General features: G+C 41.3%; 1 protein-coding gene across 1 annotated transcript; it reads right to left on the reverse strand.

The window, feature by feature from the left end:
* Window positions 1-1,639: 1,639 nt before the first annotated feature.
* LOC133617651 (desmoglein-2.1-like) lies at window positions 1,640-20,922 on the reverse strand. Its single transcript, XM_061977761.2, has 14 exons — window positions 20,884-20,922; window positions 17,645-17,767; window positions 17,330-17,485; window positions 16,620-16,761; window positions 16,364-16,524; window positions 16,147-16,281; window positions 14,678-14,863; window positions 14,264-14,529; window positions 14,041-14,183; window positions 13,735-13,956; window positions 13,395-13,637; window positions 13,184-13,314; window positions 12,863-13,108; window positions 1,640-6,831 (listed from the first exon to the last, which is right to left on the reverse strand). The coding sequence occupies exons 1-14, from the start codon at window positions 20,917-20,919 to the stop codon at window positions 5,620-5,622; spliced, it is 3,402 nt and encodes a 1,133-aa protein (XP_061833745.2). The 5' UTR covers window positions 20,920-20,922; the 3' UTR covers window positions 1,640-5,619.
* Window positions 20,923-25,155: the final 4,233 nt, after the last annotated feature.

The following is a 25,155-nucleotide window of genomic DNA, read 5'->3' on the forward strand; positions in this document are numbered from 1 at the left end:
GAGGAACAGTGTGGTTTTCGTCCTGGTCGTGGAACTGTGGACCAGCTCTATACTCTCGGCAGGGTCCTTGAGGGTGCATGGGAGTTTGCCCAACCAGTCTACATGTGTTTTGTGGACTTGGAGAAGGCATTCGACCGTGTCCCTCGGGAAGTCCTGTGGGGAGTGCTCAGAGAGTACGGGGTATCGGACTGTCTGATTGTGGCAGTCCGCTCCCTGTATGATCAGTGCCAGAGCTTGGTCCGCATTGCCGGTAGTAAGTCGGACACGTTTCCAGTGAGGGTTGGACTCCGCCAAGGCTGCACTTTGTCACCGATTCTGTTCATAACTTTTATGGACAGAATTTCTAGGCGCAGTCATGGCGTTGAGGGGATCTGGTTTGGTGGCTGCAGGATTAGGTCTCTGCTTTTTGCAGATGATGTGGTCCTGATGGCTTCATCTGGCCAGGATCTTCAGCTCTCACTGGATCGGTTCGCAGCTGAGTGTGAAGCGACTGGGATGAGAATCAGCACCTCCAAGTCCGAGTCCATGGTTCTCGCCCGGAAAAGGGTGGAGTGCCATCTCCGGGTTGGGGAGGAGATCTTGCCCCAAGTGGAGGAGTTCAAGTACCTCGGAGTCTTGTTCACGAGTGGGGGAAGAGTGGATCGTGAGATCGACAGGCGGATCGGTGCGGCGTCTTCAGTAATGCGGACGCTGTATCGATCCGTTGTGGTGAAGAAGGAGCTGAGCCGGAAGGCAAAGCTCTCAATTTACCGGTCGATCTACGTTCCCATCCTCACCTATGGTCATGAGCTTTGGGTTATGACCGAAAGGACAAGATCACGGGTACAAGCGGCCGAAATGAGTTTCCTCCGCCGGGTGGCGGGGCTCTCCCTTAGAGATAGGGTGAGAAGCTCTGCCATCCGGGAGGAGCTCAAAGTAAAGCCGCTGCTCCTCCACATCGAGAGGAGCCAGATAAGGTGGTTCGGGCATCTGGTCAGGATGCCACCCGAACGCCTCCCTAGGGAGGTGTTTAGGGCACGTCCGACCGGTAGGAGGCCGCGGGGAAGACCCAGGACACGTTGGGAAGACTATGTCTCCCGGCTGGCCTGGGAACGCCTCGGGGTCCCACAGGAAGAGCTGGACGAAGTGGCTGGGGAGAGGGAAGTCTGGGCTTCCCTGCTTAGGCTGCTGCCCCCGCGACCCAACCTCGGATAAGCGGAAGAAGATGGATGGATGGATGGATGGATGGATGGATGGATATTTACAATAATAATAATAATATTCACCACCTGTCCAGTCACATTTGAAACTATCATATTTATATATATTTATTTACAATAATAATAATAATAATATTCACCACCTGTCCAGTCTCATTTGAAACTATCATATCTATATATATTTATTTACAATAATAATAATGATATTCACCACCTGTCCAGTCTCATTTTAAACTATCATATTTATATATATTTCATGTAAGATATTATCAATAAAATACTACTAATAATAATATTCACCACCTGTCAAGTCATATTTTAAACAATCATAAAGATCAGCATCATATTTATATATATTTATTGTAAGATATTTACATCATATTTATATATATTTCATGTAAGATATTTACAGTAATAATAAAAATAATATTCACCACCTGTCAAGTCACATTTTAAACAATCATAAAGATCAGCATCATATTTATATATATTTATTGTAAGATATTTACATTATATTTATATATATTTCATGTAAGATATTATGTATCTTTATGTAAGATATTTACAATAATAATACAAATGTTCACCACCTGTCAAGTCACATTTTAAACAATCATAAAGAACGCCACACTTTGGGATTTGGGTTATGCAGTTGAGCCTGAGAGGTGAGACAAGGTGTGGCATTGATGCACCAACAGGTGTGGCATTAATGCACCAACAGGTGTGTCTGTGTGCGGTTTAGTGAGAGACCAACGGCAGCTGAAATATGACATCACACATAAGTCACATGCTTATATTTGGATGTAGAGGACTCACCATTCCAAACCCATATTGATGCCTTGGCCGATACAGGTACTGAACCGATACGATGTCAACACCAGTCGTACATACTTGTGTTATTTTGAGTCACACAGAGAAGAACGGTCGCCGCCAAAAACACCAACCCAGACTTCCTCGAACTTTGTTCACCAACGAGCGCCTCAGAAAACACCGTAAGGTGCCGCCATAATGACCGGCATTCCAATGTAGTAGCGTAGTAGGCCTAAGTACTCATTAAAAACTTGATCTTCTCATTTCTTTCCTCTCCGTCTGCAGCCTCCACCAATCAACTCACTGCGATACATTTGGTTCTCCCAACCCTTGGATACCAGAAATGATGTTTACAAATAGGAATGTGCAGTTCATAAATATTTTAAGATGGTGACAGTTGGACCCTAACCCTAACCCTAACCCTGATTCACTTCATTGTTTTCAAATGAAAACAACTCGGACGGCAACTGTCAGCACTTTAAATTCAACTTATAGCACTTTTAAGTCAGCTGCTAGCACTTTAAGTTAACTGTTAGTACTTTCAGTCAACGGATAGCCCTATTAAGTCAACTGTTAGCACTTTCAGTCAACTCTAAGCACTTTCAGTCAACTTTTGGCACTTTAAGACAACTGTTAGCCCTTTAAGTCAACTGTTAGCACTTTTAAGTCAGTTATTAGCATTTAAAGTCAACTGTTCGCACTTTAAGTCAACTATTAACACTTAACATGACCTGTTAGCACTTTTAATTCAACTGTCAGCACTTTAGGTCAACTGTTGGCACTTTTAAGTCAACTGATAGCACTTTTAAGTCAATTGTTAACACGTTCGGTCAATTGTTAACATTTTTAAGTCAACCGGTAGCATTTAAAGTAAACTCTTAGCACTTTAAGTTAACTGTTAGTATTTTTAAGTCAACTAATAGGACTTTACATCAACTGGTAGTACTTTTAAGGCAAGTGTTAGCACTTTTAAGTCAGCTGTTAGCACTTTCAGTCGACTGATAGCCCTTTTAAGTCAACTGTCAGCACTTTCAGTCAACCATTAGCACGTTTAAGTCAACTTTTAGCACTTTAGGTCAACTGTTGGCACTATAAGTCAACTGTTAGCACTTTTAAGTCATCTGTTAGCACTTTAAGTCAACTGTTGGTATTTTTAAGTCAACTGTTAGGACTTTACATCAACTGGTAGCACTTTTAAGGCAAGTGTTAGCACTTTTAAGTCAGCTGTTAGGACTTTACGTCAACTGTTAGCACTTTAAGTCAACTGTTAGCACTTTTAGTCAACCATTAGCACCTTTACGTCAACTTTTAGCACTTTAGGTCAACTGTTGGCACTATAAGTCAACTGTTAGCACTTTTAAGTCATCTGTTGGTATTTTTAAGTCAAATGTTAGGACTTTACATCAACTGGTAGCACTTTTAAAGGGGAACATTATCACCAGACCTATGTAAGCGTCAATATATACCTTGATGTTGCAGAAAAAAGACCATATATTTTTTTAACCGATTTCCGAACTCTAAATGGGTGAATTTTGGCGAATTAAACGCTTTTCTAATATTCGCTCTCGGAGCGATGACGTCACAACGTGCCGTCACATCAGGAAGCAATCCGCCATTTTCTCAAACACCGAGTCAAGTCAGCTCTGTTATTTTCCGTTTTTTCGACTGTTTTCCGTACCTTGGAGACATCATGCCTCGTCGGTGTGTTGTCGGAGGGTGTAACAACACGAACAGGGACGGATTCAAGTTGCACCAGTGGCCCAAAGATGCCAAAATGGCAAGAAATTGGACGTTTGTTCCGCACACTTTACCGACGAAAGCTATGCTACGACAGAGATGGCAAGAATGTGTGGATATCCTGCGACACTCAAAGCAGATGCATTTCCAACGATAAAGTAAAAGAAATCTGCCGCCAGACCCCCATTGAATCTGCCGGAGTGTGTGAGCAATTCAGGGACAAAGGACCTCGCTAGCACGGCAAGGAATGGCGGCAGTTTGTTCCCGCAGACGAGCGAGCTAAACCCCCTGGATGTCTTGGCTCACACCGTCCCTTATGCCACCGAAGATGATCAAGAGAAGAATATCGACCCTAGCTTCCCTGGCCTGCTGACATGAGGGTATGTCTGCAGAATATATTAATTGATGAAAATTGGGCTGTCTGCACTCTCAAAGTGCATGTTGTTGCCAAATGTATTTCATATGCTGTAAACCTAGTTCATAGTTGTTAGTTTCCTTTAATGCCAAACAAACACATACCAATCGTTGGTTAGAAGGCGATCGCCGAATTCGTCCTCGCTTTCTCCCGTGTCGCTGGCTGTCGTGTCGTTTTCGTCGGTTTCGCTTGCATACGGTTCAAACCGATATGGCTTAATAGCTTCAGCTTCTTCTTCAATTTGGTTTTCGCTACCTGCCTCCACACTACAACCATCCGTTTCAATACATGCGTAATCTGTTGAATCGCTTAAGCCGCTGAAATCCGAGTCTGAATCCGAGCTAATGTCGCGATAGCTTGCTGTTCTATCCGCCATGTTTGTTTGTGTTGGCATCACTATGTGACGTCACAGGAAAATGGACGGCTGGTTAAAATCAGGCACTTTAAAGCTTTTTTTAGGGATATTGCGTGATGGGTAAAATTTTGAAAAAAACTTCGAAAAATATAATTAGCCACTGGGAACTGATTTTTAATGGTTTTAACAATTCTGAAATGTTCCCCTTTAAGGCAAGTGTTAGCACTTTTAAGTCAGCTGTTAGGACTTTACGTCAACTGTTAGCACTTTAAGTCAACTGTTAGCACTTTCAGTCAACCATTAGCACTTTTAAGTCAACTTTTAGCACTTTAGGTCAACTGTTGGCACTTTAAGTCAACTGTTCGCACTTTAAGTCAACTGTTAGCACTTCAAGTCAACTGTTGGTATTTTTAAGTCAACTGTTAGGACTTTACGTCAACTGTTAGCACTTTTAAGGCAAGTGTTAGCACTTTTAAGTTAGCTGCTAGGACTTTACGTCAACTGTTAGCACTTTAAGTCAACTGTTAGCACTTTAAGACTACTGTTGACGTGGCTGCTGCTGTGTACTCATGAAGGTGTGTCGACCTTTCCCCCAGCGACGACGAGGCGTTCAGCATGAAAAAAACCGGTCGGACTGGAGTCGGCTGACGAGGCTGGACAGGCTCAGACAAAAACCGCAGAGACACACCCAAAGCTTCACCTTGTTGTGCTGCCTTCTTGCATTGAGTTCATCTGAACTGGCTCCAAAACGTCACTCAGTCAGTGTGGACTTTCAGTGGACACAATCACCTAAAACAGACTTTGCTAGATATTTACTCAGTCTAGACTTTCAGTGGACACAAACACCTAAAACAGACTTTGCTAGATATTTACAAGGAGACACTTGAGGCACAGTTCCTTTAAGACCAGGCCAGGTTCTTCAAGACAAGTTGGGGCGTCTTGATAGTTCCAATATTTGATTTGTTTTCATATCCAGTGAGGAACCGTAGCCACGGTATCCTTTGGGCTGCTGTTGGAGGGGGGGAGCCTGCTGGTATTTAGACTCGTAACACCTCCCTCCATTAAATGGACCGGATCAAGTCTCGTAAAATTCGTTATTTGCGCTACTCCTGCACCGCCACCTTTTGGTATGTTGAGGTTTTGCTGGATGAAACCATCTCACCGGTCTTGCTGTTGAGTAATGCATAGGTGTTCCTCTTCAGGGACACACCTCCTGCTTCTTGGGGGGTCTGCCCTCTTCCCCTGGATGATCCTTTGACCACCAGGATTCTCTCAGTTCCTGAAATCCTTCCTGGCTGCAGGGAAGTTTGGAACCCATTTGGCACTTTGATTGACCCTGCAGGGACATTGCCTTCTACGACCATCATGGCCTGCACGCCAGATCTTCCTCCGATGGTCTGGACCTTGGGGTTCTCCACCAGCACCATGCTAGGGTTCTGTGTCGGTCCACCGGACACCATTGTCTGCCCCTGCACTCTCATGCCTTGTGCGGCATTCTGGACCATGGCGTTCTCCACCAGCACCATGGCAGGGTTCTGTGTCGGCCCGCCGGACACCATCGTCCGGCCCTGCACTATCATGCCTTGTGCGGCATTCTGGACCTTGGCGTTCTCCACCAGCACCATGGCAGGGTTCTGTGTCGGCCCGCCGGACACCATCGTCCGGCCCTGCACTATCATGCCTTGTGCGGCATTCTGGACCTTGGTGTTCTCCACCAGCACCATGGCAGGGTTCTGTGTCGGCCCGCCGGACACCATTGTCTGCCCCTGCACAAGCACTCCTTGTGCGGGTGCGGCCAGCATCAGGCCCTGGAGGTTGGTAGCTGGGGCCTCAGCCAGCAGCAGGGTGTTCTGGACTTGTGGTTGGACTACATACTGCATGGGTTGCAGCACAGGGGAAGTGGCGGTGTAGTAGACAGGCTGCTGCTGCTGCTGGAGCAGGACCACCTGGCCCTGATTCCCCACCTGTTCCACCTCTGTGGACATTGTGTGGTTCTTCCGCACATAAGAGTGATCCGTGTCCCGCATCACCGTGTGGTCAACTGGTGGCAGCTTGAGGGGCTCAGGCAGGCGTTCGCTCACAACTTTTGTCTGGGAGGTGCTGGGCAGGGGAGTGACCTGTTGGATTTTCTTGCCAGCGGACACCTCTGCCAGGGTCTTGAACTTCAGCCCGAGGTCATCCAGGAACTGCAAGTCGTTGCTGAACTCCAGGAGGCTGCAGCTGCCCAGTGAGCCGGTGGAGGAGCCTTGACCCTCATAGTTGTATTTCAAGAGAGCATCCGCCACCGCCAAGTTCTTTCCTCCATGCTGGCACTTCTGTTAAAAAGGAGACAAAATGGTGAATGGACTCCTTGGATTGAAGTATTCAGCTTAATGGGTGGGGGTTAATCATTGTGCAATGGAATCTGCTGAAAATAATGGAAAGCGCCACTTAACATAGCAACTGACACTGTGGTCAAAGTTGGAATAGCCCCAAAACACATTTTAAGATATTTAACACTCTACTGCCATCTGGCCACTAAATTGTATGGCGCACCCCCTAATTTGGCACGTTTCATGTGTCAGGTGAACCACGACGAAAAAGGGCAATTTGAATCTCTTTCCTACTGTAGATGTAACACACGTGTATAATTGCCATAGAGCCCGCTACAGCGTCTTCAATTTGGCCCGCAAGATGTCAACAAAGCACGGCACCGTGCTGCCACATGACTCTACATATTTGCTGCCATCTGGTGGACAATGTGAGTAAATCAGGTCATTCACCCTTGACAGTGCTTTGAAAGAATAGCACAGCATTTACTTATAGCAGTGGTCCCCAACCACTGGGCCGCGGCCCAGTACCGGTCCGTGGATCGATTGGTACCGGGCCGCACAAGAAATAAAAAATAAAATAAAATAAAAAAATAAAAAAATTTTTTTTATTTATTTTATTTTATTAAATCCACATAAAAAACACAAGATACACTTACAATTAGTGCACCAACCCAAAAAACATCCCTCCCCCATTTACACTCATTCACACAAAAGGGTTGTTTCTTTCTGTTATTAATATTCTGGTTCCTACATTATATATCAATATATATCAATACAGTCTGCAGGGATACAGTCCGTGAGCACACATGATTGCATTTTTTTTACGACAAAAAAAACAAAACAAAACAAAAAACAAAAAAAAAACACCCCCCTCCCGGTCCGTGGGACAAATTTTCAAGCGTTGACCGGTCCGCAGGTACAAAAAGTTTGGGGACCACTGACTTATAGGACACAATCCAAACAACCTTGCAAAAAAAAAGTGTATAATGCAAGCAGCATAAATGTCAACACAAGCGGTCACACACAACACAACCTGCTCACTGAACTTTGTGGATGTTATAAAAAACTGCCCAACACCAGAAAAAAAATTAGGAGTCACACTTTCACATACTTTTAATATATTTATATATCCATTATATTAATATAATATATATATTATAGTTATTTTACATGCAGTCAGCTTTCGGCCCCTAGCCAAATTGATTCTAGCCCAAGTTAGGACGCCCCTGGCCTAAGCATTTGGTTATTATTTCTTTTTTGCTGTAAAAAATAATAATTTTTTTTTCGATTTTACAATAAAAAAAACACTAGCAGGTCAATCGCCAAAATTTTAGCATACATTTTTTTTTTTTTTTTACAGCATATTAAAACATAATAATCAATGTATTTAAATGATAAACAGTAGCAACGTTTTTTTTAAGGTTACAATTTATGCAACAGAGCTGCCAGTTTTTTACCCTAAAATCTACGGTTGATGTTTTCATGGCGTAATACTGGACCTGCAAAAACTACAGCAAAGTCCATTCCATAGTAAAAACCCTAAAAAACTGTGGACAATTTCCTGCGTTGACATCATAAGTCAAGCAGATATTGAACTATTTAACTTTATTTTAACCAACATGTTTGGGGGAATTTATGATAACATAATATTTTGTTTAATTTCGAGATATTAATAAGATTTAAAAGACATGCAATGGCAGCAATACATATACATACATACACACACATATATATATATATATATATATATATATATATATATGTATATATATATATATATATATATATATATATATATATATATATATATATATATATATATATATATATATATATATATATATATATATATATTTTTTTTTTTTTTTTTATTGACATCCACAAGAAACAAATAGATTTAGTAGTATTTTAATAACACATATTATACATCGCCTGTGTTTGACGCAGCGTAATCTTAACCCAAACTATTTGGAATTCAAACAGCTGAAAGTTTGAGGTGCATTTTTCATGAAAACACTCTCCAAAAGTCAAACTCACTCTCCAAAAGTCAAACTCACTCTCCAAAAGTCAAACTCACCCTCCAAAAGTCAAACTCACCCTTCAAAAGTCAAACTGATAATATTCAATGAAAAATAAAATTAAATAAAATCTAAAAATTATTTTTGCATGAATTATTTTTTTTTTTAACTCACAACTATAAGCCACTACTTTGAACTTTTTAAAACGGTGTGGCTAATTCATTGATTTTTCTTTGCTGATGTCAATAATGAAAATAATTGTATTAAAAAAAAACACTGACAGGGTGTATTATTGTTTATGGTATGGTGCCATCTTTTGGATGGGTTTGCTCACTGCAGCTCCGGCAGTGAGCATTTATCGCCAACTTTTGTTTTGTTTAACAAATGGAGTGCTGTTCAATCTTCAAGCCGTCCATAGCGTTTTTACTCGTATGGATTTTTCATTCAACGTTTGTAAGTTTTGCAATATAACTAAAACAATTCTTACTTACTAAATGTATGTAGGAGTGTTTTCATGCATATTTGTACGTGCTATCCTAATGTAATCAACCTTGTTAGCATTCACTAATATGCTAACACATTTACCAGTGTGTGTGTTAGTATTATTAACTTAAAACAACATTCTTTTTGTATTGTTTCAGTTTCACAAATTCCTCAGTAAATTCACCAAAACGTTAGCGTGGAGTTATTGAGTCTGTTTAGCTGATTGGAGAGCTAACTTGAGTAGCTAGTGGGTCCATGACCTTGACTTCTGTTTTGTTTGATCATCCGTTTTACTGCCGTGTTACAGCCACCGTTTGGAAACAATTAAGGTATGTAAATAAACATTCACAGAATATTTCTGTGTAAATAACTCATTTCACAACTGCGGCTTATAGTCCGGTGCGGCTTATACATGAAAACTTTTCCCCCTCTAATTGGTGAGTGCGGCTTATATACCGGTGCTCTCTATAGTCGGGAAAATATTGGTACATTATTCTAAACAGGGGTGTCTCGATAACATTTTTTCACTTCTCATACAACACTGATGTTGGAGCCTCGTATATTGGCCGATGCGGATAGTACTCCAATACGATATCCGCACGAATCATAGTAAATACTTATTTGGTAGTGTGTAATGCAATTTCATTGACTTGATACTGTTTGTCTTAGTTGTCGTCAACAACAGTTTTTTTTTTTTTTAAGTACCAATGATTGTCACACACACACACACTAGGTGTGGCGAAATTATTCTCTGCATTTGACCCATCACCCTTGATCACCCCCTGGGAGGTGAGGGGAGCAGTGAGCAGCAGCGCTGGCCGCGCCCGGGAATCATTTTTGGTGATTTAACCCCTAATTCCAACCCTTGATGCTGAGTGACAAGCATGGCTCCCATTTTTATAGTCTTTGGTATGACTCGGCCGGTCATATTTTCCCCCTGACCTAATTAAGACAACAAATCCAAACAAATGCGCGTTGACCACATCTTGACAAAATGAACTGACATTTTGTCGACAAATAATAATGAGACGAAAATGACGACAGGAACGAAATCCAATAATATTTAATTTTGTCTTGTAGGTGGGCGGGACAAGTTGGGAATATATCTAATCACAGCTCTTTAATGCGAGAGGGGTCAGTGGTTAGTTACACATCTTTTCCAAAAACGTGTGGATTCAGCATGTTCCACATCGCAACACCTGTGAGAAAGTGAAGAGGACACATTGTATTTTTGACGCTATATGATGCCATCAGGGCAGCACGGTGGAGGAGGGGTTAGTGCGTCTGCCTCACAATACGAAGGTCCGGATTAGTCGTGAGTTCAATCCCGGCCTCGCGATCTTTCTGTGTGGAGTTTGCATGTTCTCACCGTGACTGCGTGGGTTTGATCCTAACCCTAACCCTACTCCGGCTTCCTCCCACCTCCAAAGACATGCACCTGGGGATAGGTTGATTGGCAACACTAAATGGTCCCTAGTGTCTGAATGTGAGTGTGAATGTTGTCTTGTCTATCTGTGTTGGCGATGCGATGAGGTGGCGACTTGTCCAGGGTGTACACCGCCTTCCGCCCGATTGTAGCTGAGATAGGCTCCAGCGCCCCCGCGACCCCGAAGGGAATAAGTGGTAGAAAATGGATGGATGGTTAATGCCATCAGCAGGCCGCTCGTGACATTGACACAACTGTGAGTTAAAGCGCCGTGTATTTGCTGCTTCCGGTTCTCCCGCGCTCATAAACAAAATGATCGTGACTCACAACACACATACGTTGCCAGAGAGGCGTCATAAAAACACTGAAAAAGTGCCCGAAAGATATTTATTGGCAAAAAGTTACAACTTTTGTGTTAAACAAATGCTTTGCAGGTCGTCCACATAAAGGTGCTTTCAAAAACACTTCAAAGAGGCCTTATTTTTTTACACTTGTATACTTATTAGTCCACTGAATTTAATGTCATTTTTGCTGACTAAAGTGACTAAAACTAAACCAATTTAGATGATTAAATCTAGACTAAAACTTGTCAAAAGACTAGGACAGGTGTCGGCAACCCGCGGCTCCGGAGCTGCATGCGGCTCTTTGATCACTCTGATGTGGCTCAGCAGCTAACTTGCTGAACCCCCCAATTTTCCCGTGAGACTTCCGGATTTCAGTGTCTCTCGCAGAAAACTCCCGGGATTAATATTCACCGATTTTCACCCTTACAGCTACAATAAGGGCGTGCCATGATTGTACAACATTTGGCGCCCCTACAATCTGTAGTAACAGCGTGCCAGTTGTTATACAATATACAACTTCTGCATTCACACCTACGTGACAGCAAGGCATACTTGCTCAACAGCCACACAGGTTACACTGACGGTGACCATGTAAAACAACTTTAACACTCTTACTAATAATGCGCCACACTTTGAACCAAAACCAAACAAAAATGACAAACACATTTTGGGAGAACATCTGCACCTTAACACAACATAAACACAACAGAACAAACACCCAGAATCCCATGCAGCCCTGACTCTTCCGGGCTACATTATACACCCCTGCTACCACCAAACCCCCCCCTGTACTATCACGGCACGCATGACGCTGACAAGCGCCATTCAAGCTTTCAAATTCCATATAAAGGTCTGGGCAGCGTGTCTGAGACCCCTGGTGCACAAAGCAAGAAAAAAAAATTGTATGCAGTGTTATTTCATTTAAAATTTCAAAAAAATTTTGCGGCTCCCATTATTTTCTATAATTTGTGAAACTGGTCAAAATGGCTCTTTGACTGGTAAAGGTTGCCGACCCCTGGACTATGACAATATTAAAAACTGCTGTCAAAATCAACACTGGTGTAATGTTAGAAAAAGGCACAATCATGTGAAATGGGTCAAACAACAATGGTAGTTGTGAAAAACATTAATGATAGACTTAAGCTGTTTTTAAATTGAAGTAACTGGATGTTGGGCGCCACCTGGTGGCCACTATAATTGAGTTGAGCTCACGGCGCAGTAAGTTGAATGATGCGGACCTTGGAGACCTTGCATGTATGCAACTATACTTATTTGATGCTAGCCTAGCTTGTGTGCTATTGTGTGCTCAGCTGTTGTGTAGCTGCTTGCTCCTAGTAGCCTATATTGCCTGCCACGTTTACCTTTTGTAAATGACTTGACTAAAATATAAGGAACTGTTTAGCAGTTAACCGATTATCCAAGTAAACACTGCAAGACTGCTTAAATAGGCGCTTTTATCCAATAGTTTAGACATTGGAGATTCCTAATTATAGATTGAAGATGTACAAAAATAACAATGAAAATGGATTGAAAATATTAAAATGTTAGTATTTACAAATGTTATGATAGCAAAAGTTCAACCCCTAAAGCATAACTTTAAATTGATGAAAATGACAGCATTGCACCTAACCCTAACTCTCTGGCTCCCTCGTGTGGCGATAATGTGGTACTGACCACTGCGTGTTTTATCAGCTTGACTGACTGTGCTGGTAATGTAATGTCATTCCTGTGAAACAAATATGGCAGACCTGCTCATTCCTCACCTGCGTGTAGTATTCGGCGAGGATGTGATCTGGCAGAGCAATGCTGTCATAGGTTTCTGTGGCTCTTTCTGCTCCGACTTCTCCGCCCTCAAACCTGGAGCCGAGGTTTTTCCTCTTTTCCTGAGTCATGGCCCACAACTTTTTGTCATTCCTTCCCTCCAAAACGGCCAGATTCATGGAATCGAGGACGTCTTCGGACCAACGTCCCGAGAACATCTTTGCCGGCACGTAGGTCAGCGGCACTTTCTGTGACAGGCCCAAGTCAGACAAGTCAAGTCGAAGAAACTGAAACAACCGTCCTGCCAAATGATTTGGACTCACCGTGTTGTCCCCCTTGCCCTCGGTGCAGTAGTTGATCAGGTGGGAACCGCAAACAGACGATTGGTCATGTATGGCCCGTGGTAGCCCAACACCATCCCCACATTGGCAGGAGAGCAGTAGCAGTGGAATGACTAGCAAGAAACAAAAACACCTCAGATGTTTTACACTATCAAAAAGGTTCTTCTGGAGTTTTGTCGCAGGACACACTCACGTAGAAAAAGCAGCGGGCCCAGGAGTAGCAGTCCAATGGCTGCGGGTCCAAGCTCTGCCCTTTTCCCAGGCTGACCATGGGCTCCTCGTCTCCCACAAATCGCTCTGTCCTCGCAGGTACACACCTGGACCGTCACCTTCTGCGGTTGCTGACTGGCCTCCCCCTGCATGTCCTTCACCAGCAATACCACCTCATGTAAACCAGGCCACAGGGCCTCCTGGGTCCTCAAGATGGCCGTAGTATCTGCACACAGCAACACACACAATGACGTTAATCATTCGGGGTTTAGCCCTAAGCTAAAAGTACAAACTAGACGCCATCCCTTATCCGGTGTCCTCACCATTTAGTTGTTCCACCTGCCATTTTCCTTTCGTGCGCTCTGGGATGATTTCAAAGGTAAAAGGAGCTCCGTTTGGGATGACGTCCTCATCGACAGCAGTGACAAAAAATTTATTGTTTGGAATGCAGAGAGTCTCGATTGTATTAGTCAGGGTGGGAAAGTGGTCGTTGAAATCTTCCACCTGGATGGCCACAGTGCCAGTGGCAGTGCTTAAGGGCATCTCTGTTTATGGAAAAAAAAACATTTCTTATGAAAACACACCTCCAGTTCTTCCATGACATCAAGATCTGAAGCATGATTATGTACCTTTCGAAATGCAGAGTACTTTGACGAAGTATGTGCCATTAACTAGGAAAGGAGACTCTCTGTCAGGCATCTTGTTCAATTTGATATCAGCAGTGTCTGGGTCAATGGTGAGCCAGTTGTCAGGGTCATAACTTTTAATATATCTTCAAAGGAGCAAAAACAACCAGTCTGAAGTTGTGTTTGTATCTGGAAACATGAACCATGCCTGTGTGTGTCCACTCACTTGACTTTCTCAGCTGGTTTTCCAGTGTCCTGGTCTATCGCTGGGTAGTGGGCAATTAACTTTTTAATTTTATTGGAGTCTTCCTCAGACATGGTAATGTCTTTGACTTTGGGATCAAAACGTGGTCCTTCACGCTGATTCTTTACGCTGATTTTGACGGGATAAGTTTTGTATGTTGTGCTTTCCGTAACTTTGCCAAAAAGTGTAGCCTTGTTCCTCACTGTAAATCCAAGGTCCAGGGTCTTCACTTTTTCATAATCCACAGCCTGAGAAATATTACATCATTATTTTTCTTCTTCATGCTGTTGTCTCTTGCTTGTGTATTTTGGGATGACATGCTAGCTTGTGTGTTGAGGTTTGGTGGTGAGCTGGAGCTAAAACATCTTAAACAACGACAAGTCTCACCAAGCATACCTGATCAAGCATGAGGATGCCCTCGTTGGTATTTGGATCTGTCTTGATGCTGAAGTAGTTGGCCTCGTTGCCTTTGTCGATATCAAAGACGGCTTCCCAATTTTCCGTGCCCTTCAGGTCCAAGTCTTGTGCTTTGATTCTCATCACCTCCACACCGTGCGTGTTCTCCTCAATGCTGCCCTCATACTGCATGTCAAACACATGGGCAATGACAGCTTAGCATTTCTATGATGACATGACCAGAGACAAAACTTAGCTACGGACATGAGCAGTCACATAACTTAACTAGGGACACAAGCAGTGACAGATTTAACTAGGAATATGGCCAGTGAGATAACTTAGTTAGGGACACAAGCAGTGGCAGAACAACACATAACTAGGGACATAACCAGTGACAGAACTTAGCTAGGGACATGACAAGTGACATAACTTAACTAGAGACACGAACAGTGACAGAACAACACATAACTAGGGATCTAGGGTGATGGGTCAAATGCAGAGGCTACTTTCACCACACCTTGTGTGTGTGTGACAAACCTTAGTACTTTTAACTTTTTAACTTTAATAACAAGTAACATAACTTGGCTAGGGACACGAGCAGTGACAGAACTTAGCTAGGGACACAAACAGTGACAGAACAACACATAGCTAGGGACATGACCAGTGACAGAACTTAGCTAGGATCATAACCAGTGACAGAACTTAGCTAGGGACACAAACAGTGACAGAACAACACATAGCTAATTGCATAACCAGTGACAGAACTTAGCTATGATCATGATTAGTGACAGAATAACACATGACTAGGGACATAACCATTGAAAGAACTTAGCTAGGATCATGACCAGTGACAGAACAACACATAGCTAGGGACATAACCAGTGACAGAACTTAGCTAAGATCATGACCAGTGACGGAACAACACATAACTAGGGACATAACTAGTGACAGAACTTAGCTAGGATCATGACCAGTGAAAGAACAACACATAACTAGGGACATAACCAGTGACAGCACTTAGCTAGGGACATAACCAGTGACAGAACAACACATAAATAGGGACATAAACAGTGACAGAACTTAGCTAGGATCATGACCAGTGACGGAACAACACATAACTAGGGACATAACCAGTGACAGAACTTAGCTAGGATCATGACCAGTGAAAGAACAACACATAACTAGGGACATAACCAGTGACATAACTTAGCTAGGGACATAACTAGTGACAGAACAACACATAAATAGGGACATAACCAGTGACAGAATTTAGCTAGGATCATGACCAGTGACTGAACAACACACAACTAGGGACATAACCAGTGACAGAACTTAGCTAGGGACAGAACAACACATAACTAGTGACACATGAGCAATGACGGACCTTACCTCGTGATAAGAAGAGTGACATTCGCAGGCTTCACAAAAAGACAAAGATGAACCAAAAGGAGTATGAGAAAGGAAACTACCTTTTCTTTTTCTGTAGTTGGAGGGTTGTCATTGACATCTAGTACATTTATGGTCAAAGTACTGGTCCCAGTGAGTCCCTCAGGACTGCCATTGAGATCCTGAGCTTTCACTGTCAATATGTACTGATCTTCTCTCTTAAAAACAAAAGCAAACCCTTTCAGAAATACAAAGAAATGAGTGCAGTCTAAAGTCCCCTGCTTTGGGACTGGTCAGTACCTCTCTGTCCAGAGAAGGCTCCTTGACCAAGATGTTTCCATCGCGGTTCATGGCGAACATGCCATGAGGAGGTTCCTGCTTCATGATAGAGTAGACCAGCTGAGAGTTCTTGTTTCCCGGCTCGTCAGCATCTGTTGCAGTGACAGTCGTGACGGGCGTTCCTGGAAAACAAAAAAAGGTCATCCAACACATCTCCAAGTACGGCAAACCGCGCTGCCGTAGATGATTCATTTCGACAAAGTCTGACGGTGCTCACCTGGCACACTCAGTTCATACACATCCACTGGCTTCATGGCGTCAAACACCGGGGCGTTGTCGTTTTCATCCAGCACCTTGACTTGCATTTCCATCTTTTTCTCTGCAAGGGTGCCGTTATCATACTTTGCGATGCAGGACAACTGCAATAACGTGTAAAGGACTTGGTTTTACTGGAACGCACCTGGAGAAAGGTACTTTGAAGGAGTAGAAACAATTGATCGACTGAGTGAAGTACAACTAAATATCAAGAAACCACTCACGTTGTACATGTCTATGACTATAAACCACTCACGTTGTACATGTCTATGACTGTAAACCACTCCCGTTGTACATGTCTATGACCATAAACCACTCACGTTGTACATGTCTATGACCATAAACCACTCACGTTGTACATGTCTATGACTATAAACCACTCACGTTGTACATGTCTATGACTATAAACCACTCCCGTTGTACATGTTTATGACCATAAACCACTCACGTTGTACATGTCTATGACCATAAACCACTCACGTTGTACATGTCTACGACCATAAACCACTCACGTTGTACATGTCTATGACTATAAACCACTCACGTTGTACATGTCTATGACCATAAACCACTCACGTTGTACATGTCTACGACTATAAACCACTCCCGTTGTACATGTCTATGACCATAAACCACTCACGTTGTACATGTCTATGACCATAAACCACTCACGTTGTACATGCCTATTTCCTCCCTGTCCAGCACTTTGGTGACTCGTATGACTCCAGTTTGGTGGTTGATCACGAAGACTTTCAATGGGTGCTTGTTGGCGCCCACACCCTCCAGAGAATAGGTAATTCTCTCATGATATTCAAAATCAGATTGAACCTGAGGGAGAGTACAAACACAGAAACTGAGTTGTAAAGTGCAAAGTCAACTTTTAACATGGCTCAATAGCGTCCTCTGGTGGATGGTGTGGGTAATGCTCTTCATAGCGCCCTCTGGTGGATGGAAGTGTGTAATGCTCTTCTGACAGAGTGGACTCACCTTGGCGATGAACTCCTCACTCGTGTAGTCGTGATTTTCAGTCAGCGGTCTCGGAGGGGTGGCCCATTCTCTCTTCTGGCGGACCAGGCTGGTACCGGAGTGGGCCCTCAGCACACACACACTCTGCAAGTGGATCACAATCATCTTTCAGCACACACACACTCTGCAAGTGGATCACAATCATCTTTCAGCACACACACACTCTGCAAGTGGATCACAATCATCTTTCAGCACACACACACTCTGCAAGTGGATCACAATCATCTTTCAGCACACACACACTCTGCAAGTGGATCACAATCATCTTTCAGGCTTCAAGTCATTCAACATTTACATCACCTCGGATTCCTAAATAAGACAACTAAATATATATATAGAGAGAGATCTATATATATATATATATATATATATATATATATATATATATATATATATATATATATTATATATATATATATATATATATATGTATATATATATATATATATATATACATATATATATATATATATATATATATATATATATATATATATATATATATATATATATATATATATATATACACATGTATCTATACTTACATATACATACATACATATACACGTATACACACACATATACACATACACATATATACACGTAAATACACACATACATATACACACATTTATACAAACATTTATTCACGCATGTATAAACACACACACATGCAAATATATACACACACATGCAAATACACACACACACACACACACACACACGCACATTTTTTTGTTTTTACACTTAATTTACTGATTTGTTTGCTTTTGAATTTAGTGAACTGATTTTTTAAACATCAAATTTTGTTGACAAAAATGTGTGAGCAAAATGCGTGCTTAAAAATTAGTTTTTTTTAAATGGTGTTTTAAAATTCCGCGTGTAAAAATGCAGTGCAGAAAAATTCGGTACTAAAAAAAATCAGCGTAAAAATAAAATCATTGTATAAAAATTCAGTGTAAATAATGTAGTAGAGAAATGTTGGACTGTAGACTGAAGTGATGTGTGGAAGGTAATCATTTGTTCTTTTAAATACAGTTTTTTATTAAGACTCAGTTTGTTAATATTTGCTGTTCAAAAAATTTCAGTGTAAAAAAATTCAGTGCAGAAATGTTTGTTGCTTTAAAACTCAAAACCCACTTCCGGTAAATTTAGACTGTTTTTTTTACACTACATTTTTTTACTCTGAATTTTTATTCACTGAATTTTTTTACTCTGAATTTTGAGAAACTGAATTCTAAAACACACATTTTGCTCACAAATTTTATTCAATGAAATAGTCAGCATATTTTGATTAAAAAAAAAAGTAAAATAAGATGAAAAAATCAGTTAACAAAATTTAAACACAAATAATTCAGTTAAATAAATTCAGTGTAAAAAAGAAGAACGACACAAATTAACATCCAAAGATGTCCCTTCAGTCTACAAACTAATAGTTCTTCACTGAATTTTTTACACTGAATTTCTATGCATTGCATTTTAAAACTCTGTATTTAAAAAAGTATACGTTTTTAAACACACACATTTTGCCTGCAATTTTTTATTTATGGAAATTGTCAGTAAAAAAAAAACATGTTCACAAAATTCAAACACAAAAAAATTCAGTTTCATAAATTCAGTGTAAAACGACACAAAAACACAAATGAACTTATTTAAGTCTTAATTTACCAGAATTGGGTCTTGAGTTTTTTAAAGCAACAAATACTTCTGCACTTACTTTTTTTGAATACACATATTTGCCAACAAAATGTTTATGCGATGGAATTGTCAGCATAATTTGTTGTAAAAAAAAAAAAATCAGCTCACAAAATTTAAACACACAAAAATTATGTTGCATAAATTCAGTGTAAAATAAAAATCAGTGCAGAAATATTTCTTGCTTCAAAAGTCAAGACCCACCTCCAGTAAATTAAGACTGAATATTTTATTAAATGATTTCTTGTCCAGGGTGTACCCCGCCTTCCGCCCGATTGTAGCTGAGATAGGCTCCAGCGCCCCCCGCGACCCCAAAGGGTATAAGCGGTAGAAAATGGATGGATGGATGGATGGATTTTTTTTTTACCCTGAATTTTAAAGCACTGTATTTTGAAAAACTGAACTTTTGACCACACACATTTTGCTCACAAATTTTGAATAAAATTGTCAGCATAATTTGTTGTAAAAAAAAATCAGTTAACAAATTTCAAACGCAAAATATTCAGTTGCATAAATTCAGTGTAAAAAAAAAAAAAAAAAAAAGAGTTCAGAAATATTAGTTGCTTCAAAAGTCAAGTCAAGTAAATTAAGACTGAATATTTCTGCACTGAATTTTTTATTCACTCATTTTTCTTTTTACCCTGAATTTTTACACACTGAATTTGAACAAACGGAATTTTTGGCCTCACACATTTTGCTCACAGATTTTTATGAAAATCAAATTGTGAAATTATTTCATGTAAAAACAATTGCGTACATCAATTTAGTGTAAAGTGCAGAAATATGTGTTGCTTCAAATTAAGACTGAATATTTCTGCAATGAATTTTTTTATTGACTGATATATTTTTTTAACCCTGAATTTTTACACACTGAATTTTTGGCCTCACACATTTTTATGCAACAGAATTGTCAACACAAATTGATGTAAAAAAAACAAAAAAAACCTGTTAAAATTTAAGTACAAAATAAATTAAAATGCAGTTCCGTAAATTCAGTGTAAAACAATAAAAAAGCTGTCATAATAAAATGTCCATTCGTGCTCCTTCGCCTGTCCACAACGTCCATACTATTCATAACCCTCCACATCATTCTACTCAACACCTCAACACCTGATCTAGTCAGACCATTAAGAAGCAGAACTGACCACAAAATGAGAAGTGAGCACTAAGATGAGATGTGAGCACTAAGATGAGAAGTGAGCACTAAGATGAGAAGTGAGCACTAAGTTGAGATGTGAGCACTAAGATGAGAAGTAAGCACTAAGATGAGAAGTGAGCACTAAGTTGAGATGTGAGTACTAAGATGAGAAGTGAGCACTAAGTTGAGATGTGAGCACTAAGATGAGAAGTGAGCACTACGATGAGAAGTGAGCACTAAGATGAGAAGTGAACACTAAGTTGAGATGTGAGCACTAAGATGAGAAGTGAGCACTAAGATGAGAAGTGAGCACTAAGTTGAGAAGTGAGCACTAAGATGAGAAGTGAGCACTAAGATGATAACTTACCAGCAAGATGAGCAAAGACATGAGTAAGTGTTGCATGAGGTCCTCATGCAGTCTGAAGGCAGCAGGAAGGAGCAGCAGGCTTTTGGAGAGTGAAGAACGCCCCCTTTCTCTCTCTCTCTCTCTCTCTCTCTCTCTCTCTGACCTCACACCTGCGAGGGACACAAATAAAAGTGCAGCAGGAGACAGGTGAGTGGTGATGTCATCATTAATTGATGCTCGTTAAGATTTTCCACCTAAATTCACCGTAACGACGTTCATTTTGCCGTTTGACGCTCGACAATCATCATAGTATCCATTTTACGCATTGAAAATGCTAAAATCAATAGTAGTCTTTCAATTCAAAAAAATAAAATAATAGTCATTCAATTTATGCTAAAACCAATAATCATTCAATTTATGTTAAAATCAATATTAATCATTCCATTTAGGCTAAAATCAATAGTAGTCTTTCAATTTATGCTAAAATCAATAGTAGTTGTTCAATTTATGTTAAAAGTCAATAGTAGTCTTTCAATTTATCTTAAACCAATAGTAGACTTAGACTTAGACTTAGACTTAGACTTCCTTTTTATTGTCATTCAAATTTGAACTTTACAGCACAGATAAGAACGAAATTTCATTACATAAGCTCATGGTAGTGCAAGATAAAAAAGCAATAAATGATAAATGGGTTGTACGTGTATAGCGCTTTTCTACCTTCAAGGTACTCAAAGCGCTTTGACACTACTTCCACATTTACCCATTCACACACACATTCACACACTGATGGAGGGAGCTGCCATGCAAGGCGCTAACCAGCACCCATCAGGAGCAAGGGTGAAGTGTCTTGCTCAGGACACAACGGACATGACGAGGTTGGTACTAGGTGGGGATTGAACCAGGGACCCTCGGGTCGCGCACGGCCATTCTTCCACTGCGCCACGCCGTCCCCAAAGTAGTTGTTAAGGTCATCTAGGAAGCTTATACTGTTGTCACAGGGACAGGGGGCAGCTTTATAGTCTGTGATGACCTATATGTCCTGCCACATTCGTCTAGTGTTTGTAGGGTTCTCGAAGAAGTCCTGCACTTTCTGACTGTGAGCACACTTTGCAACCTTAATGGCACGGTTCAGGTTAGCTCTGGCTGATTTTTAATGCCACCATGTCGCCAGACTTGAAAGTCTTGTTCCGAGCCTTCAGCATTGCACGTACCTCACTGTTCATCCAGGGTTTCTCGTTGGCCCGTGTGGGGATGTTCTTGATCACACTGACATCCTCCATGCACTTCTGAATGTATGCAGACACAGACTCTGCATACTCCTCCACACATGTGTGGTGATTTTCGGTGGCGGCTGCTTTGAACATGTCCCAGTCTGTGGTTTCGAAGCAGTCTTGTAATGCTGACATTGCTCCCTCTGGCCAGGTCCTCACCTGCTTCACTGTAGCTTGCTTCCTGATCAGCAGGGGCTTGTATGCAGGAATTAGCATCACAGATAGATGGTCTGAGGAGCCGAGGTGGGGGCGTGGTGCAGCTTTATACGCCTGGTTAATATTACTATACACCAAGTCCAATCTGCTTCCACCCCTGGTTGCAAAATTCACATATTGATGGAAATGAGGGAAAACTGTTTTCATGTTAGCTTGATTAAAATCCCCTGCCACGATGAAAACTCCCTCTGGATGTGTAGTTTGCAGTTCATTGATGGAGCAGTACAAAGCATTCAAAGCTTCTTCGGGGCGGTATAGCTCGGTTGGTAGAGCGGCCGTGCCAGCAACTTTATGGGTTGCAGGTTCGATCCCCGCTTCCGACCATCCTAGTCACTGCCGTTGTGTCCTTGGGCAAGACACTTTACCCACCTGCTCCCAGTGCCACCCACACTGGTTCAAATGTAACTTAGATATTGGGTTTCACTATGTAAAGCGCTTTGAGTCACTATAGAAAAGCGCTATATAAATATAATTCACTTCACTTCACTTCTTTGGTGTTAGCACTGGGGGGAATGCACACTGCTGTGAAGATCATAGCACTAAATTCCCTGGGTAAATAAAATGGCCTGCATTTTATAGTTAATAGTTCAACATCAGGAGAGCAGTGACGTGATACTATCTTCCCATTATTGCACCAGTTACTATTGACGTGTATGCAAACACCCCCGCCTCGGGATTTACCAGTGAGAGATCTACTCCTGTCCGACCAGAACATAGTTAGCCCCTCGATGCTAACTGCCTCGTCCAGAACGGTTGGTTTCAACCACGTTTCTGTTAGAAATATGGCGCAGCAGTCTCTCATCTCGCGTCTTGCATTTAAATCCAGCTTCAGGTAGTCCAGTTTGTTCTCCAGGGAGCGGACGTTTGAAAGCAGGATGGAAGGAAGCGGCATTCTGTGGGGATTAGCCTTTAGCTTTGTTGTTAGGCCCGCTCGGCATCCCCGCTTCTGCTTCCGATCACACCGCTTACGTGTCTTCCGTTGACGGTCCCTGCTGGCACTAGACTCCGCTGCGTCAAAGGCCGCTGGATGTAGCCAGCGAAGTATTCCCATGCTAGCGAGGAGGTCCAACGTACACGCATCTTTCAGTCCAAAACGGCCCGATATATCCACATCCAGAATTGTCTGGCGGTCGTATGTGACGACGGAGTGTCCACGCTGTAAGCCAGCCATGAAATTTAAAGAATTGTCCGGTATTTTTGCCAAATTGTTCTATACTACCATGAGCGTCTGCAAGTTTATGCTAAAATCAATATGAATCATTCCATTTAGGCTAAAATCAATAGTAGTATTTCAATTTATTTTAAAATCAATAGTCATTCAGTTTATGCCAAAATCAATAGTAGTCATTAAATGTATGTTAAAACCAATAGTAGTCTTTCAATTTATTTTAAAAGCAATAGTCATTCAGTTTATGCCAAAATCAATAGTAGTCATTCAATTTATGCTAAAACCAATAGTAATCATTCCATTTATGCTAAAATCAATAGTAGTTTTCCAGTCTATGCTAAAATCCATTGTTGTCTTTCAATTTATGCTAAAACAAATGGTAGTCTTTCAATCCATACTAAAATCAATAGTAGTATTTACATTTTTTTAAAATCAATAGTCATTCAGTTTATGCCAAAATCAATAGTCATTCAGTATATGCCAAAATCAATAGTAGTCATTAAATGTATGTTAAAACCAATAGTAGTCCTTCAATTTATTTTAAAAGCAATAGTCATTCAGTTTATGCCAAAATCAATAGCAGTCATTCAATTTATGCTAAAATCAACAGTAGGTCAATGACATGGTCAATGACATGGTCAATGACATGGGCAATGACATCGTCAATGACATGAGCAATGACATGGTCAATGACATGGTCAATGCCATGAGCAATGACATGGTCAATGACATGGTCAATAACATGGTCAATGACATGAGCAATGACATGGTCAATGACATCGTCTATGACATGAGCAATGACATGGTCAATGACATGGTCAATGACATGGTCAATGACATGGTCAATGGCATGGTCAATGACATGAGCAATGACATGGTCAATGACATCGTCAATGACATGAGCAATGACATGGTCAATGACATGGTCAATGGCATGGTCAATGACATGAGCAATGACATGAGCAATGACATGGTCAATGACATCGTTAAAGACATGAGCAATGACATGGTCAATGACATGGTCAATGACATGGTCAATGACATGGGCAATGACATGAGCAATGACATGGTCAATGACATGGTCAATGACATGGGCAATGACATGGTCAATGACATGGGCAATGACATGGTCAATGACATGGTCAATGACATGGTCAATGACATGAGCAATGACACGGTCAATGACATGGTCAATGACATGGTCAATGACATGAGCAATGACATTGGCAATGACATGGTCAATGACATGAGCAATGACATGAGCAATGACATGGGCAATGACATGGTCAATGACATGGTCAATGACATAGTCAATGACATGAGCAATGACACGGTCAATGACATGGTCAATGACATGGTCAATGACATGAGCAATGACATTGGCAATGACATGGTCAATGACATGAGCAATGACATGAGCAATGACATGGGCAATGACATGGTCAATGACATGGTCAATGACATAGTCAATGACATGAGCAATGACATTGGCAATGACATGGTCAATGACATGAGCAATGACATGGGCAATGACATGGGCAATGACATGGTCAATGACATGAGCAATGACATGGTCAATGACATGGTCAATGACATGGTCAATGACATGGGCAATGACATGGGCAATGACATGAGCAA

This window comes from Nerophis lumbriciformis, linkage group LG18 (genome assembly GCF_033978685.3).
Source record: "Nerophis lumbriciformis linkage group LG18, RoL_Nlum_v2.1, whole genome shotgun sequence".
NCBI classification, from domain to species: Eukaryota; Metazoa; Chordata; class Actinopteri; order Syngnathiformes; family Syngnathidae; genus Nerophis; species Nerophis lumbriciformis.